At 37.3% G+C, this 19,498-nt stretch overlaps 2 protein-coding genes across 7 annotated transcripts in view; one reads left to right on the top strand and one right to left on the bottom strand.

Moving 5' to 3' along the window:
• Positions 1-5,851, top strand: part of BLNK (B cell linker) — a 111,302-nt gene extending 105,451 nt beyond the window's left edge. Inside the window, exon 19 of the mRNA XM_069067106.1 lies at positions 2,134-5,851. Coding sequence (XP_068923207.1) covers positions 2,134-2,253 — 120 coding nt within the window. The 3' untranslated portion in view covers positions 2,254-5,851. The remainder of the gene's footprint in view (positions 1-2,133) is intronic.
• A 2,557-nt stretch (positions 5,852-8,408) lies between these two features.
• The window catches only part of ZNF518A (zinc finger protein 518A), a 49,168-nt gene continuing 38,078 nt past the window's right edge, over positions 8,409-19,498 (bottom strand). For 3 of the 6 annotated variants that reach the window (XM_069067102.1, XM_069067097.1, XM_069067098.1), the window contains one exon: positions 8,409-17,599. In XM_069067102.1, the coding sequence (XP_068923203.1) occupies positions 12,902-17,470 (4,569 nt within the window). In that variant the 5' untranslated portion in view covers positions 17,471-17,599 and the 3' untranslated portion in view covers positions 8,409-12,901. Of the gene's footprint in view, positions 17,600-18,016; positions 18,093-19,498 lie in introns of all 6 variants that reach the window. The other 3 variants (XM_069067100.1, XM_069067099.1, XM_069067101.1) reach the window with 2 other exon arrangements.

Below are 19,498 nucleotides of genomic sequence, written 5' to 3'. Positions count from 1 at the left end.
GCCAGTAAGGTGACTATCAGCTCATTGTGAGTTCATCTCCACTTCTACTTAGAATTTACTTAGCTTGACCACTAGATGGCAAAAGTGCCCTTGACATGTTAGAGAGTTTAGTGACCATTGACTCTATTCCACATTGTCCACTTAATTTAAAAAAGGCCCAGAGAAATTAATCACAAAGTCTCAAAGTGGACATAGTCCTGAGAAGCCATCGAGCCCACTCCCTAGCAGAACAAAAAGACTCCTTCTTCTACAATATCCCCAACAAATGTTCATCCAACCCGCTCCTGAGGGGCAACCTCACTACTCCTTGAGGCAGCTGCCCCTTACAATTTGAGATAGCACCAATTGTTAAGCAGCTTTTCTTAAGGGTCCCATATCTGCCTCATTGCAGTTTCTACCCCTTGCTCCTAGTTCAATCATCTGGCTACAAGTCTAGCCCTCTTCCCACATGACAGTCTAGAAAGTAACTTGACTATCAGGTTTCCCCTCAATCTCTTCTAATCCATTCTAAACATCCCCATTCAACTGTCCATGGTGCTGGAGGTCTCAAGTACTCAGAATATATATAGGTGGCGCGGTGAGTAAAGCGCCGGCCCCAGAGTCAGGAGGACCCAAGTTCGGTTCCAGCCTCAGACACTTAACACCCACACAAAAAACACTAGCCGTGTAACCTTGGGCAAGTTACTTAACCCCAATTGCCCTCCAAAAGGCAATATATATATATATATAATTTTGGCAAGGAAATCCTTCTATAACAAGACAAGTCATAGCAAGGTTACCAAAAAAAAAAAAAAAAAGCTACTTCTTAAGCCCATGGTCCCCAGGAAGATCACAGGTTTCTCAATCTCAAGTTTCTTTCTGTCTAAGCTTTCCGAGGACCCATGTGTACCATGTTCCTCTATGTACCTTCTCTTCTCTCCCCCCAGCTTTGCTCTAGACATCTCTTCAGGGTCTTCTCTCTCTCTCTCTCTCTCTCTCTCTCTCTCTCTCTCTCTCTCTCTCTGGGATTTGCTTCTTAATGTCTTTTTTTAATTCTAGCTATGACCTTGTTCTTTGAGAAGAGTGGCTGAGGGCTTCTACTGTCCTCTAGCTTTAGCTCCAAACTGAATATATAAATAGGTAGAAATCAAAGGGTGAAATGGGCTACTACTTTTTTTTTAAACTGATTCCAAGCTAACTGAGGGCTGCAGGAGTTGTAAGTATTTCTGGAAGACAACTTAAGGCCTCCAGTCTGACTTTGAAAACCTGTCTCTCATCTGGGAACCTTTTTTAAGGTTCTTAAATAACAGCAGCGTCATATCTGGACTGTGACACTGGCCTCCTTGCTGTTCCTCCCACGTGACATGCCATCCCCAGACACTGAGAGTTTTCACTAGCTGTCTCCTATGCCTGGAACGCTCTTCCTGCTCATCTAAGCTTCCCTGACTTCCTTCATGTCTCAGCTAAAATTCCATCTTCTTCAAAAGGCCTTTTCCTAATTTCCCTTAATGCTAGTGCCTTCTCTCTGAGATTATCCCCAAATTATCCTGTATAGGACTTGTTTGAATATAATTATTTGCATATTGCCTCCTCCATTAGACTATGAGATGCTTGAAAGCAGACCTGGTTTTGCTCCTTTTTTTGTATCTCCAAAGCTTTTCATAGTTCCCAGCATGCAGTAGGTGTACAGTAGTAGCATTTATTCTAGCTGACTGACTCACTGAATGAACAAGTCTTAGTGGGGCACCATGTTAGGAACATGGATTCCTTCTCCAGCCTATCTAATCTGCAAGTATAGTAGAGGTATATATTGTTTCCTACTCTCTGGGCCACTTTGTGGTCTAATTCAATGAAATATTAAGTAGAAACCATAGAACCAAAGAATGTTAGAACTACAGAAGGGACCTTAATGGTCACCTAATCCAACCACATCATTTCAATGGTGAGAAAGCAAAGGTCTAGAGAGGTAAAGTGAATTTTCAAAAGTTGAGATGAAAATCCAAGTCTACCAGCTTGTGGGCAAGTGATCTTTTTGGAAAAATTCATAAGGATGATACTCATGTTGGAACAAGAGTTCACTTACTTGTAGAAGAGACAGGGCTTGGTCTGGGCTCTGAAGACTAGCTTTCATGTGTCTCTGTTTTCTTCCTCCAGCACTTTAATAGCGTGGCTGATATAATAAAGAATCACCAACAAACACCTCTGGTTCTCATTGACAGTCAGAACAACACCAAAGATTCTACTAGACTGAAATATGCTGTTAAAGTTTCATAGGAAGCAAGAAGAGAAACAAGATTAGCATAGTTGCCTCAGATGTCCCCTATTCCCAACTTTTTTTAGTGACATAAGAAACATTCTCAAGGCCACTCTTAGATCACAGCTCATGCACCATGGACTGAGGCTGCCGGCACAGAGGACACCATTCCTTCAGAAGGAGATCTTGGAGATTGTATTGTCTATCCTTTCTGAAGATAATGCTGTTATATACAGTGAAGTTGAGATGTTATCACTGTTGCTATAACAGACTCCAACCTAGACTGCAAGAAGCAGTTAAAGAATGAGAATTTTCAGTCATTCAATTATAAATTCTCTTCTATTGATCCGTTTTCAGTAGAAGAAAACAAAGTTATCTAGCAAACAAGGTTGCTAAGAAACTAAGGCTGAGAAGAGCACTAAACTCACATGGCTGAGACATTTCTGGGCATCTTTTCTCAAACCCTGACAATCACTTCTTGATTAAACTTTTAATGTAAAAGAAAAAAAGATCAAAATATTTTAATATGATATATTCTAGGCTGTATATAGCAGGCATGTATTATTGAGTGATTGCTATCACCTGTCAACACTCATTTCCTCCCACGGGGCATGCAGGACCATAGTGTGGCATGGATCAGCTTTCTAAGAAATCATTGTTCACTTCGGGGTTGGTTTGGATTGTTCTACCCATTAAAGAGATAGTCATTCTTCCTCATGCATGTGTATACTGGTGAACCCAGAAGTAGGATGGATAAAACGCTGAGCTCACAGCAAACCTCCTGAAGATATGATTATTCCCCAAAAAGTCAGGGGGAGGGGTGTTGTGACAATCAAAATTGGACAGGAGTGTGATTATTTAGAAGCTGACAACTCACTATTTAAGATAATTATCTTTTAATAAGATGTTTTAATTTTTATACATTTTCCTGCTATGGTTAATGCCAATTGACCTTGCTCTGAATATTACTAACATGTTTCTGAATTTTTGAGCATCCTTATGGTAGTGCAGCTTAAATATTTTTAAGCAAAGTCCTTTTCTAAAGTGGATCACAAATGCCCTCTTTTCCAATCAGCCCTCTACCCCACCCCAATCATTTCAGTTTTCTAAGTATGGTTCTATATAGTACAATCTCATTAAGTCTGAATCTATGACAATCTGACCTGAACACCGAAGTTTATCTTTTCACTATCAATAAAAAAAGGATTTTACCAATAAAGATCAATAATGGCAGCAATGTTGATTGGCCCTTGGTTTCTAACTGCTAGACTTGGAGTCACAAAGACCTAGATTCAAATCCTGCCTAAGCATTAGGTATATGACCCTGGGCAAACTAACAACATCTTTGGACCTCATTTTCCTCATCTGTAAAATGAATTTGGATATGATGACTTCTAAGGTCCCTTCCAGGTCTAACTCCTAGGACATGAACCTTCAACCTACTGAAAGATCTAGCTCTCCAGAGATTAAAAACAGATCTCCTCCCTTGTGTACTAAACAACCCCTTTCCCCCCTCCTCTGTATCTCTTAGAGCAGTGGTCTTGAACTCAAATAGAAACAGGGGCCACCAATCTGCACACAAGGATCCCTGTAGGCTGCATATTGATGTAATTTTAAAATGTAATGTTATCTTTGTTTTATCATAGTTTTACCAAGTAAATATTTCCCAATTCTATTTTAATCTGACTGAAACATTTGGAGGGCCTTGTGTTTGACACTTCTGTTCTTGAGTACTGGCCCCACCAAAGAAGCAGGTGGGAGCCTGGGAAAAGCTTCAGCTTGTCTCCCTGTGTCAAAAAGAATTGCACAAGCTGGGGTCTGGGATCTTGTTGGGCTGCTCAGACAGGCTAATAAACAGGGAAATGGGAGGCAAACTGGTTCCAGCACCAAATGAGAAGTATAAGTCTATGCTCCAAATCTTCTAATTCCTTTTTCTACTTAGTGTTGCATGATGTCTCAGATCTACACCCATGTTACAGGCAAGATGCAAAGACCTTTAGTTTTCACTTCAATTAGCTGCAATAGAACTTTGTTTCTACTTTTAGAAGTTGACCAGTGGGGCATGGGGGTGAATGGGAGCAGGGGAAGGCCAGAATGCATGTGAGAAAGTAGTGCCTAGCTGCTGGCTGTCAGATATCTAATGATTAGTGTAAAGGTTTCTGGGGTTCACTTAGGTTTGAAGATCCCCTACACTACACAAAGGCAAGAGATTACCTGTTTAAAAAATCGTTCCCAATGGTATATCTCTTTGGGATACAGCCCTAGAAGTGGTATTGCTGGGTCAAAGGCTATGCATATTTTTATAACCCTTTGGGCATAATTCCAAATTGCTCTCCAGCATGACTGGATCAGTTCACAACTCCACCAACAATGCATTGGTGTTCCAATTTTCCCATATCCCCAGCATTTATCATTTTCCTGTTTTGTCACGTTAGCCAATCTGATCAGTGAGATGTGGTCCCTCAGAGTTGTTTTGATTTGCATTTCTCTAATCAAGTGACTTACAGCATTTTTTTTATGAATATAGATATCTTTAATTTCTTCCTCTGAAAATTGCCTGTTCATATCCTTTGACCACTTATCTATTAGGGAATATTTTGTGTTCTTATGTATTTGACTGAGTTCCCTGTATATTTCAGAAATGAGGCCTTTATCAGAGACACTGGTTATAAAAAAATTTTTCCCAATTTTCCACTTCCCTCATAATTTTGGTTACATTGGCTTTGTACAAAAACTTTTCAATTTAATGTGATCAAAATTATCCATTTTGCATTTCATAATGCTCTCTATCTCTTGGTCATAAATTCTTTCCTTCTCCATAAATCTGACAGGTATACTATTCCTTGCTTTCCCAGACTGCTTACAGAATCACCCCCAAAGAGATCATACAAGTGGGAAAAAGACCCAGATGTACAAAAATATTTATAGCAGCTCTTTTTGTGGTGGCAAAGAATTGGAAATCAGGGGGATGCCCATCAATTGGGGAATGGCTAAACAAGTTGTGGTATATGAATGTAATGGAATACTATTGTGCTATAAGAAATGAGGAGCAGATGGACTTCATAATAACCTGGAGAGACTTATATAAACTGATGCAGAGTGAGAGGAGCAGAACCAGGAGAACATTGTACCCAATTACAGACACATCGTATCTGTGATGACTGACTTTGATAGACTGGGCTCCTCTCAAATAAGACAACTCCAAAGGACTCGATGGAAAAGGCTATCCACATCCAGAGAAAGAATTACAGAGTCTGAATGCAGACTTAAGCAAAATACTTTTTTTTGTTTTGTTCCTTCTCGTTAATTCCATTGGTTATACTCCTTCTATACAACTTGACTAATGTTCAATGTGAAATTATTTGTAGAACCTATTATCACATTGCATGCTGCCATGGCGAGGAGGGGGGAGGGAAGAGGAGAAAATTTGGAACTCAAAAACTTGTGGAATTAAATGTTGTAAACTAAAAGTAAATTAATTGATTTAAAAAAATATATAGTTATACCTGGTTTATGTATGCAGGTGTTCCAATGGAAATATGTTGGGATGGGAAGGAAAAGGAATTAAATGAATGTGATGTAATGTGAAATCGACATTAAATTCCTCTGGAATATTAATTCCTTGCAACAGATGAATCAAACAAGTTTCAAGTGCTTAAAATGCAACCGTCCCTGCCCTCCCTCACATTAGAGAGAGATGGGCAACACAGAGGCAGACTTGGTATAACTGGCCTTGAAGTCAGAGGACCAAGGTTCAAAATCTCACCAGACATTTATTATCTGACCTTGGGCAATCACTTCAGTTTATTTGGTCTGGGTTGGATTAGATGACTAGATTGCCTCTGAGGTCCCTTCCCATCCTAAATCATTGATCCTATGATTCTGTGTATAGGCATGTGTGGGGAGGGAGATGCTATAAGCTAGGGAGGGAAAGGGAAAGTACATTTGTGAAGATGGCAGGAACAGTAAGGCCAGTTTACGTTGTAGACCATGTGAAGGTATAAGGCTGGAGACAGGTTATGAAGGGTTGGAAAAGACTAATAGAAAGGATTGCATTTGATTTTAGATGGAGTGTCAGGTTAGACTTCCACTTTAGAAAAATCACTTTGGCCGCAGAATGGAGGATGGGTTGGAAAAGGAAGGTTTGAGACAAGCTAGGAGGCTACTGTTGTAGTCTGAGAGGGGATAAGGCCAGAACCAAGGTGGTGGCACTCTAAGTGAAAAGATGGAGATGAGTGTGAGAACATCATCAAGGGTCTCATGAGGCACCTACATTTGTCTAAAGAGTTGATATCTCTTGTTTTACAGGAAAACAAACCTCCCACGCTAATTCGCTGTAGTGTTAAACAATATTTAGCATGCATTTTTCCTGATAAATTTTTCTTCCAACGACTTAGTCATTACCTCTTTATAATTACTCTCATACAAGTGAAAACCTTTTCATACTTCCCAACATTTGAGTTGTGCTATGAATCTCTCTTCCCTAGCCATCTACTTGTCTCCTCAAATAAGACCGAAACATCTTCAGTAAGGGTCTGAGCAAAGTCAAATAACTACCTCACAGACCCAGCTGCTTTGTTCCCTCTACCTGCAGAATGTGATGCTGACTGCATATATGGTATACATAATATACAGGGTGCATTTCCCTCGCATCATCTTGTCTTTTGATGTGCTATCCTCAGTACAGCAAGATACTTCCTAACAGTACCTACAATAATAAAATGGCACTATATTCTGGTGAATAGTGAGCAAAGGAGGCAATGAAAAGGGAAATAATCTTACATTCGTGTAGCTCTTCAGTTTACAAATGATTTCCACATAAATTATCTCTCCATCTGCTGAAATGCTACCTTTTGAGGTCCAATTCAAATATCTACTCCTCCACGGTTTCTCTTGATTCCCAACCCCCTGCCAAAAATTCTTTCATATATTTATTCACAGCACATCATTATGCTTTACTTATATGTACAACATATCCTATACTTACATGTTTATTTTTACCATTAGAGTGAGGTAGCATCAAACACTGCCCCAGTTTACAGTGTATTGGGGGAAAGTTTAACAACAAAAATGCAACATAACGTTAATTATTAGTTTTCCAAGTCACTATTCTGCCATGGGGATGTTTCTATTTTGAATTTGATTCTACTAGTGTAATGGATAGACCAGCAGTCTGGGAAAGAAGAGAATCCAAATTCCACCTCTGACTCACGCTAGCTGTGAGACTACAGTTCAGTCTGTGCCAACCCTGTGTCCCAGACAACTCTGGGACTCCACATTGAAGACAATCAGCTGGGCTGCATCAGTAAATGGCCCTCCACATAAGGAATTCTCTACACTAATTAAACCATAAGGACTCTTAATCTGCGGTCCACCAAGAGATCTATGAACTTGGATGGGGAAAAGTAACATCTTGATTTTCACTGTCAGCAAACTGAAAATTATGTCCTTCAATTGTAAATATAGACAAATAAATATTTTTAAGGAGTCCATGACACCCACAAAAAAGGACAAAGAACTCATGGTTCTGCAAGAGGCAGAAAAAAAAATCAACTCAAGTCAAAGTTAAAACTATGTCTTAGTATTAGGTTCCTCGGGACCAAAGTACATTCATTGTACGTAACAGCCGCTTAATAAACATTTGCTGCAGTGCACATGATCTCACTTAATGCCTGCTCTCCACTCTTCTTTCACCTCTTATCTTACTCTTTCCCCTTTTCAAAGTCATAGTTTTAGCTGCTTCCAAATCTGTGGCTGCTGTAGACTTCTAAGTGTGTTGGTTCAGTCAATACAAATTACTATAGTTTAAAGACTCTCAGAGCTTTGTAAAAGTTTCATAAAATAGCCCCCAAATTAAAAATACTCAGTAAATTTATAAAAGTTTGAGACTTTTGTGACCAAATTCTTTCTTGAGCTAAATAGGTGTTCTAGAAACAAAATGGATTGTTTTTTAGGTGATTTCCTCTACTAGAAAAAAATCATATGCATAGAATGTTGTTTTAATTCACTGGAAAACATGCACTCTAACAACCTAGAGTAAAATTACTTATTTTTATATGATGCTGCTTTGTTACATTAGCAGGACTTTCGAACTCTAAAGTTTAAAAGGGTGTAAGACTGGAAAAATCTGTCATACTTTCCACATTTCTTAATTAAAAAACATGACTTAAACAAATATCAAAACAGTTCATTTTATTTTTTTGAAGAAAATAGTTATGTTCCGAAATTCAGGGTATTTAATAAACAGAGATAAGAAAAGTCATTTCACCAACAGTTTTACTGGAGTGATTCATCAGTTCTCAAATACCAGTTTTAGTGCAAGGAAACATTGATACCAACAATTAAAAAACAAAAACAATAAATCTACTTAGCTGCCATGGGCATGTAGTCCTGTTCTTCATTTTGAAGAAACCAGCAGAATGTAAGCTCTTCCAAGTCAAGAACTGTTTCATTTTCATAACTCCAGTGTTTAGTACCATAACATAATGAATACATGTAATATTGGAGTAAGACCATTTAGTTATCTTCCAGAAGCCTGACCACTTAAGGAGAGTATGTTCTGATGCAGAAATGTCTAAAACCCCTAAGGCCCAAGTGAATGCCAAGGCCTTTTGCTTAACAGTAGCAAATTCTTTAGGCATACAAGAAAGAGGATCATTATCCTGAGGCGAATCAAGTCTAGAAAGGAAGATTTCCTTCAGGTGACTTCTCAAAATAATCCACAAGAAGGAGAGCTGCTTTGCAGAGAGATGTGTGTATGTGTATGCATACATGTGTATATACACATATACAAGTATATACACACATATATCTGCCCACACACAGTTCTATCTGTATCTGAAAGTTTACCTCTCCCTTTATATTTCAGCTTTCTCTTCATTTCAAAAACTCTTAAGAATTCCAGTTCTCTTAATAAGTCTTGGCAAATTAAAATCTCTATTTTCCTCAGTTCCATCCTCACACAGCCCTGTAAATCCCAGTTATTCTCCATCTGTCCAAATCCCACTCTCCTCCTTAATTACATTTTAGTGGGAGTGAAAATAGGAGACATTCACTGGAAAATTATCTCATCTGTAGAGCAGGAAGGCACCTTAAAGACAATTAATTTCAAGTCCCTCCTTTTACAAAAAAACTGAGGCCTAGAGACAGTGATCAATGTCACACTAGTGGCAGAGTTGTGACAAAATCCTAAGACTGCTGACTCTTACACTCAGTTCAGTCTAATTGTACATGGAAATTCCTTCCTACCCTGGTGTGAATGGATTATATTCACTTTTTTGTTTTTTAATTTTGTACCTGTTCATGCAGATCCATTTTACAACTTCAGCATATCACAGCACTACACACAATTTTGGGGCTTAAAAATGTTTTGATAAGTTTGAGAATTGATGAATGCAAATCACTACAACATATTATGACAGCTATAACAAAACAATCAGACTTTTAAAAAACTGTTCTATGTTCAAATTGTTAACAAAGGAAAGAAGGTTTAAAAAAAAATCGGGAATGAAAGCCAAAATGCATCTGAGGTCCATTCATTGAACATCAAGAGCTACTGAACATCAAGAAGGAAGTTAATACCTAAATATGTGTTGGCAAAAAAAAAAAAAAATTCTTTTAACTCTTAAGATTGTCCTGGAAGTGCTTGATTGTACCTGCTTCAGTTTGGGCCATAAGGAGAGGGTACAGCAAAAAGGACACAAAGGTGTCCTTCTGTTCCAATTTTGAAGGAAAGTTCCAAAAAGGTTTGCTAGTGAGAGGAATAATCCAGGACACAGGAATAGTTGAGCTCCTAACCACAATTGCCCCAATTAAGATAAAGATGATTCCCACCTCAAGGACAAATTTTCCTGACGCAGCTCCTTCAGTCAAAAAACCTACACTTGTCTGAGCAAAGAAACTTGACATTGGAGGGAGTTGGGGTAATTTCCAACTAAGGCCAGGGGAGACAATAATCTTAGAGCAGAAGAGCACCAAAGTGACATATTTCTTGGATCTCACAACTTTTTTTTATTTATCACTTTACCACTGAAGAAATTTATACTGTTATTTTAACAGTGGCCAAATGAAGAAAAGGAATGTTAACTGGATTGTGCTTTTACCTTTCCAATTATCTATCACTGGAATAACCCTAAGACTAATCACTTTGGTAGTAGCTACTGGAATGGTAAGCATCTTGCCTAGCCTATTGAGAAATAGGGGCCTTACAAAGTTTGTCCTAGCAAAATAACCCTAGCAAATGGAGGTAAAGTCACATGCTACTCCGAAATAAATTTCTAATGTTTAGAATAAAATCATTTTATTATGCATCAGGTACTGCCATAAAAGGTTTTAAAAACTAAGTCTTTAAAAATGTGCAACATTAAGTTGTCATTAGATATTAATACAGTAGACTAAAATTGTTGTGTAAACACAATTTGAGATAAATTTAATATTAAAGAGAAAGTCATTACAGAAATTAGCAAGGCTTACTTACCATTCTTGAATTAATACCATTATGCGTTATGAATATATACTGTATGTTTCCAATTGATTCCATTCTTAGGCTCAATTTAATAAACACAATTGTAACATGTTTTATTTATATGAAAAATACTTCACTAAGAAAGTAGACAAACTGCACAGAAATAGTACAAGTGTCATGTGCATAGCAAGATAGCTTAAAGCATCTACATATGGCTTTCTTTAAAATAAACCTCTTGGGGAAATGGCCCATTTTGGACCTTTTGTTACAGTTCATATATGTAAACTGTTTCACATCTTTTAGGCACTTGCTAACAATAGTGTTCATATCCCTGAAAAACAAATTTACAGAAAAAAAATTAACAAAACTAAAATTAAAACCAAGAAAATAATGCTGGTAAAAGCTCTGTGTATATATATATATTTTTTTAAGTTTACAACCAGTTTTATTAGTGCATGCCCAGAACTAAAAACAAACCTTTTAGGCGAAAAAATTTCTGTGCAGGGTTTATAGCAAATAAGCCATATACAAAAATATGTACACATCTAAAATCTTAGTTATATACAGAAGAGAAACCCTGAAGATTTATTCCAATCAATAATAAAAATATATAACACTTATAGTAACCATGTAACAAAAAAAATCTTAGATCACGTCATTTTATAGTACAGATGAGCTCCACTATACAAAGACCCAATAGAAGTCAAACCACATTTATAAAGCAGAAATTTTATGTCTTTGATTCTTCTGTGCAGCAACTTCATTTTAAGTGTGTTCTTATCAAAGCATCCACTAGAAAGCTGTCCTGAGTTCTGCCACTGATTAAAGTTCTATTACTGCTGTCTCCCTCTAGCTCCCTGACACCCATCAGCTGTGTTGCTTTGGATTTCCAGGCCTCTAAATATTATGAAAGCTACTTCCACTGGAAGCATGTGTGAAAGATGTGGGATGATGTTTTGTTAGTCATGAAAATGGGGCTGTTTTTTCCCCCAGAGCTCTGAGATTACCAGATTGTTACTGTATAATTTTTTAAGCCATCTAGAAAAACAAATTTTCCCTGAGAAGTGCCTACCTGTAGATCTTACACCCAGAAGAAAAACAGTTAGAATGGCAGAGGGCATCTGAACCAGGTAAGTGTAAGAGCTCCCTGGAAACTCTGGAAAATGCATTTATCTAAAGAAATCTGCCACCAGCTCTGCAACAAGATTCTCTAAAGTTAGACTAAAAAAAAGACATTTCCTTGTTTCTGTTCCAGTCTTCCTATACAGCCCAATACTGGTCTTTAAATCATCAAACCTCTAAAGGTAGTATCAACCTTCAACATTACAGGGCATATCTCAATAATGTAAACCTTAACAGGAAATCAGTGATTTGCTTTACCTATCCATTCAGAGACATCTCTTGTACAAAAGTGAGGTACCCACTGGGTATGCTAATGGAAATGAGTTAACTGTAACTCAAGTACACTATCCAATCTATTTCCCTCAGAGGGATCATAGATTAGAGCAGAAAAGGACCTTGGGGGTTATGATTGGTGCTACCCTTCTCATTACACAAACGAGCAGCCCAAAGTCACACAGACATTAAATGGCAGCAGAACTGACACTGGAGAATAGGATCTCTCCCTCCAAATCCAGTGCTCTTTCCACTGGACCACACTGCCTTGAGGATTACATTCCTCTCTGTGCCAGAGGCCTCTGAGTAATCTGAACTGAGGATAAGCAGCCTGGAAAGGAAACTAGGAAGAGAAACTTTAGCTTCTTGGTGGGAGGCTGGTGCCATATCAGAGGGGAAAGATCAGATTTTACAGGACTGATAAAAGCCAAAGTGATGTTAATGGAGATGCCAACCTCCACTGTAATATGTGTTCCCAAATAATTTTTCAACATAACTTACTGGGGAAAAAGATTTACTTTTAAAATTTTTTCCTTTTAACCTAACTTTCCAGAACATATTCTTGCAAAAACAAAACAAAACAAAAAAACCACAAAGTACATCTGTGCTATAATTTCAAAATGCATGCATGTTGTGGTTGCATTTTCAAATGCTGCAATTCTGTTTTTCCATTAAAACATAACCAGCTTGAAAAACAATTAATATTTAGAAGCTTAATTTCTGGTACTACACTGAAATAGAAAACATCTGCATATCATAATCTGATTCATTCTTTTAAAATAATTTTATTTTTTAATAATCAAGGTAAATTATTCTAACATATGCCAATCCCGAGTAGCTTCCATTAAATGTCGCTGTCCATGACCCACCCAAGCATCCTGATTGTCAAAAACTCTACCACAATACCAGCAGTTAAACTTTGCCTTCAGAGTATTATCAGAGGTAGTTTTCACAATCTGATAATTGTTTTTGCTTGTCTTTTTAAGCGTTAATTTTAACACAAATCTTTCTTTCACAGGTTTGAGTACTTCATGCCTACTGGCAGAAAAGTCATCAGTAATTGCTTTAGAAATGTTACAATATGCTGGTTCCAGAAGTGCCTGAATTGTTCTTTTTGACAATGAAACCTTGACTACATGCCCTTTAAACTTAGCAATAGTTTTCATTACATTTACCACTTCTGGAGCATCTACATCAGGATGGTTTAAAACCACAACAGGCTGATTTCTTCTAGGGCATTTTACAAGCTGTGTAGAACTGAAGGGGAAAATTCGCAAAGTCCTAACTGTATCCTTAGGAAACCTTGATCTGTAAAGGTCAAATGCATCATGAAAATCTTCAGATTTACTTTTTCTTTTACTCTTCCTATGCAACATTACTTTTTTTCTAGGCCATTCCTGGAAATTCCCTCTCCATTTTGGTCCAAAGTTCCTGTTTTTATATGTAATCATAGGTTCAGAAGCTTTGTGTTTTATGTGAGTTTTTATTTTTGAAATGTGTCTTCTGGTAGACTTTCTATTCCTGAAGCCACTCCCAAATGAACAATCTGTCTGACACCTATTAAGCTGTGTCTCTGGATGGCTGGTGGTACATACTGTCCCTTGAGGAGGTATGGGGCATATTGCTGTAGAGGTTGAGATAGTTGCATTTGCTGGCATCGATCTATCTGTTAAGAGTAAGGCATCACTAGAAGAGACTGGTTGTTTCTCCTTTGCTATGGAAGTTTGATGAGACTGTATGATATCTAACTGTAATGAAGACTTAGAACTGTTTCCTGACTGACTGTTACCAGAAGCAGGGCTCTTAATAATTTTCAGCAGTATTTTTTGCTGTGTTGCTCCAGTTTTCTTTGGTTGATGATTTTGATGATCATGAGTGCTACTCTGTAATAAATCAGATGGCCCTACTGGCGACTTATTGGGAGTAACACATCTTAGGAGAACTGCCTGCCGGCCATCAGGCAACAGTGCATAAAGAGACTGTTTCTGCTGAGCTTCACTTGACTGTTTTACTGAACCCAAAGTATATGATTTAGTGCCCTGACATCCAGGCAGTGTATTTTGAGAAGAAATTCTATTCACTGAAGGATCTGCTGGGTTTCTAATAATATATGATCCTTTAAATGGCACACTATTTTCTGAAGTAACTGTCATTTCAGGCCTACTATTAAATGTAGAGGGGCAAATTATACTTGTTGAACTATCCTTTTTCAATTCTGCCCTTACAGAAGGTGTTTTGTCATGCTCTTTAGCTGCAGCTCCACCAAAAACTTGAGAACTCTCACCTGTGACGTTGGCAACATTTCCGAGCATTCCATTACTTAACCTCAGAATCATTCCAGGTTTCTTGTTTAAAAGGAAAGATGATGGTACACCTTGAGTCATATAAATACCTGATGGATTAGTTGGTGAAAGACTTTTTCCTGATACAAGCTGTAATCCAGATTTGCTAGCAAGATGCAAAGGTAAAATAAACCCTTTAGGAGATGACTGGACTAAAATTGTTTTTTTCGGTTCAGAATTTATTGGTGGGCTTAGAACATGAAAAGAACCTAGGCCATTAGAATTTTCTGGAGTAGCTTGTATTTTGTCTTTTACAAGCTGCTGAGTTATTATTGTATCAGACTGGGTTTTAACTAATGTGCCAACACCAGCAATTCTGGGTATTTTCTCAGAGTCTACCGAATAATTTGGTGTTGACAGTACTTGCTTTTCTTTTCCACAATCTAGTTCTGTATTTATTGTACAGTTGCTGGCACTGAGATCTTTTGTATGTACACCAATACCCACATTATTAGATGAAATGGGTAAAGTACAAGGACCTTCTGAACCTTTAAAACATAGGGTTATGTTGCTCTTTCCTTCATTTTTCAAAAGTGGCTCGTCATGAAGTTGTATTCCTTTATTTGGGGTCATATCAGAGTCTTTTTCCATACTTGATTTTTCATTCAATACATCTTGTAATAACTGGTTTTCTTCAGGTGACAAAAAATCAGATGCCTGTTCACTCTGCAGTGAGAAAACAGATGTGATTTTAGGCATTGTGAACGAATCACCAGAAGAGACATCCTCCCAATCTGACTTCTCAGCTACATTCTCTAAGTCTTGATTTATATTAGGATGAGGATTCTGTGTATCAATATTTTGTACTGTTTCTAAAATTTCTGTGTCAACTTCACATTGTTTTTTTACAGATTCAAAAGTATCTTTAGTGTTTAAAGGGCAATAAGTTTGACAAATCTTTGATGGAGATGTTTGATGGAGATCTGGATTTGTGGTCCTCCCCACTGATGACAAGACTGATTCACTTCTGGAACTATACTGGTGTATAGCTGTTTTGCTTGATGAGGAGTGTTCAGAGTTTTCATGTGCTGCTACTGAAATACTGCATGAGTTATCCAAAATGTCCATTTTTGAGTAATTATGAAAAGGTAATGATCCTTGATTAGAGGATGGCATACAGTTGAGATCATTAATACTGGAGTTATTCAACATCCCACTATGTTGTGCTTTTGGGTCAACAGAATTTACTTCAATAGATTCCAAGTTAACTGGGTTCTTAATTGTGGCACACAATACCTGAGGATGACTTTGAGTAACACAACTGCCCCATACTCCAACATTATTATTTATTCTAACTTTAGTGGTCAAATTCAAAGGAGCTGCAGTTAATTCTGAATTTGTGGATAAGTGAGGTGTACTTTTCTCAGCACCTACTGTCTGAGATTTACTCCTAGCTTGAGCCAAGACAACTTTTTCTTTTTCCGATGTTGCATTCCCTGAAAACAGAGGACTAGAAAATGGTAATGGATTAGATGTGTTAGTGCAAATTGTGTTATTTAAATCAGATGTATGCAGTGTAGCACCTGTAGATAATCCAGTGGTTTCAGCTGTATGATGCTGCAATTCAGTAGTGTTGTCCTTTGTTGTATCTGGCTGTAGACCTGGAGAACATGAATTCGGTTTATTGGTAGGCAACAATTTTATAACTATGTGTTGTTTTCCATCTACCATCTTGAACCCCATAAACTTAGCACTATAGTTGGCAGGAATTGATATTTTATTATTTTTCATCATCAGCACTGTGGGTCCATGTATAGCATTCTTTAAAAATCCAAAACCAGAACTTGATCCCTCTTCAGGCCTATTACACTGACTGGTAGGTAAGAGGTTTCTTGTTTCTGATTCTGATTCATCTTGCTTCTGATTTTGCTTTTCAATATGTATAACTTCATCCTTTTCTTCATTCAAATGCTCCCATACATTATTCTGTTCTTCAGATTTAATCTGAATTTTATTAGTATTTTTAAGCACCTGTGTGTTTTTTTCTACACAGCTGTCATTTCCATTGTTCTCTTTCTTCTGTCTCCAAAGTGTTTTTCTTGACGTTCCTATTTTGTATCGTCTTAATATTAGCTTAAGTCCAGATGTAGTCTTTACTATCCTTTTTTCACATTTTTCCTTTTCCAGTTTATCTTTTGCATATAATTGATCTTTGTGCAAAGCTATAACATGTTTTAAAAGTTGGTCCTTCCCGGCAGCACTATAGTTACAATATTGACAACTGAAAGGAAAAGTAGTGGAATGAACAAAGAGATGCTGCTGAAACTCTCCTTTGGTGAAACTTATATGATGACATTTACTACATTTATAGTGAATCTCATTATGTCTATGAATATGCTGAACAAATGTGCCAACATCCTTGGTAGAGAACTTGCATTTTTCACATTGAAAATTACCATTAACACAATGGTTGACTGTAAAATGCTTTGTTAAGTCTAATAAAGTATACACATTCTCATCATTACAAATGTCACATTTTACTAAAGTGCTTCGGTGGATAAGTCTGTGTTGTTTAAAAGACTGAAAGTCATTTGCAGAAAAACTGCACATCTCACAAGGATATAAAGGTAACTCTCCACAGTGCAAAAGCTGAAAATGTTTCTGCAAATCATTCGGGCTATATCGAACATTGTCTCTACATTTTGTACAGCTGAAATTAAGTATTTTTGCAGACATTTTCATTCCTTCTTCTTCACATCCTATATTGGGTTTATGCCACAAATTACATTCCTCTAAATAGTTTAAAGGACTTTCATCTACTTTCTCTGTGCCAACAGTTTTTCTGGCAGTTTGTGGTTTGCTCTCAAATAATTCTCTATATATGTCAGCTTCATGCGTCAATAGGGATTCATCTGGAACACTTATCTTGGGTAAATCAACTTTCACATTTTTCAGTTCATAAGGAAAATTATCTTCTAAAATTCTTGGTTCTTCTGACTCTACAGCATCAATAACTATTATATCTTCCCCATCATAATCTTTTTCTAAAGTAGTTGGCTTTTCATCACAAAAAAAATGCTTCTGTTCAGATGGCATGATTTGAAAAACTGGTCCTGGTGTCTTCTACTCAGCAAATTCTTGAAGTTATTTATAATTTATGCAGAAAACTAGAATACTGAGCCGAGACATCTTCAAAATTCCAGAATTTTCCCCACTTTAATTTACCTAAAATTAAAGAAAGAATTGAAATTCTCATCACTAAATATATGTGATCTTTGTAATTTCAAACATTACAAAATAGACACTTTTAAATAAAATATCTAGGAAAATTATTGCATCCAACTCCATTTTAAAACTGAAGAAATTATGCTCAAGTAAAAGGATAACGTTTCTAATTTTCACTGATCTGCCATTACCTAACTAGTCTGATCTCTTAAGATTCCTTTACACTCTAAAGACCTTGTGATTTATTAAGTTGTTACTTCAAAATTTTTAAATAAAATTTTTAAAAATTCAACAAAACAGCCATAGAAACTAGGTAAGTCTTGATTATGGAAATGTACATTATCCATTCAACCCAGAAACCCATAGCTTCTGAACTGTTTCCAGAATAGGAATAGTTAAAGAAACAAAGGAAGTTACACCAGGATTTTGTTCTTCTTGTCCAGAATTGTGATTTCATCAATTCAAGGAACTCACAATACAGGAAATCCCTCTGCTGAAAGAAAGCAGAAACGTATCAGTAATTTATAGTCCTTACACAGAATATGTCTGGGCCACTGAAAAGATTAAGTTATTTTATCCATGGTCACACAACTAACATGTGTGGTTTTCCTTAATTCCAAGGCCATCGCCTCTATCCACTATACCAGGGATGGGCCTTGAGGCTACATGTGGTCTTCTAGGTCCTTAGATGCAGCCTTTTGACTGAGTCCAAATTTTACAGAAAAAAATTCTTTAATTAAGGGGATTAGTTCTGTGAAGTTTGGATTCAGTTAAACGGCTACAATTGAGGACCTGGAGGGCCACATGGGGCCTTGAGGCCATAGGTCCTTCACTGCTGCATTTTACTATGCTACAACTCTCACACAAATTATCACAATAATATCTACTTTTAGCATTAAAAAACAAACAGAAGTCAGTGCCTACTATAAGGGAATGTGTTAGTTTGGAGAGGGTGTGTAGGCTGGGTGGAGAGGAGAAAAGACTGGGGAAGAGAGAGAGGAACCAGTCAAGCCAAACCCACGTGAAGATGAAAACCTACCTGAATTTATCCTCCATGATTTAAAATATTTCCATTCCATCATATCCTCCCATCCCAGTGAGTCTGAACAGCTGTCATTATACAAGTCCCATTCTCTATCCTCCACTGACTATACCCTTATTCCAATTCCCCCCTTCAATCTAAACCCCCACCCCTCCAAAGTCCCACTCTAAAGTCTCCATGTCTATTCCATAAGTAACAAACCTGCTTGATCTTAAATATTTTTTGTTCTCACTACTTCCATCTTCCTGTACTTACTGAGACCTAACTCTCCTAATGAGAACGCTTCTCTGGCCCTTCGCTGCCCTGGTTCTACTTTCTATCATACCCCAGCACTCTTTCCCCAAACCAAACAGTGGTCCTGGCAGAGGTGTTGGCTTAAAGTCTTTCTCTCCTTCCCAACTTCTGCCCTCATACTAATGGGCTTCAACAGGTATAATATTGATACTCCTTAAAATACCCTAATTTCCCAATCTCTCAGTATATTTTCTATGACCACGTCCTCCATCCGACTCTCAACTACTCAAAATATGGGTCATATCAGGGTGGGCTGGAGCCAGCTATATCCGCTCACGAGACACAAAATTAAATTTTCATTATAAGCAGAAATCGGCAAACTAGGGCTTGATTTTTTATTGATTATCTAGACTTAACAAAGTAAGGAAGGAAACGTTAATAATGCAGACAACTGAAAACAGTATCTAGCATTTTTTTTTTTAATTTTTTAAAATTTTCTTCAGTCACTTGTTAAATGTTTTCTACAACACCTGCGGTCATACCTTTGATCTTTTCATCACCCATAATTGCTCCATATCCATGTTTATGAATTCTGAAATTCCTTTATGTGATCACAATCTGTT

This window comes from Petaurus breviceps, unplaced genomic scaffold, assembly GCF_028583685.1.
Source record: "Petaurus breviceps papuanus isolate PSGF00001 unplaced genomic scaffold, PetGlider_PUasm1.0 90740, whole genome shotgun sequence".
Taxonomy (NCBI): Eukaryota; Metazoa; Chordata; class Mammalia; order Diprotodontia; family Petauridae; genus Petaurus; species Petaurus breviceps.
Note: the sequence above shows the minus strand (reverse complement) of the source record. Positions and strands in the feature narration are given on the sequence as shown.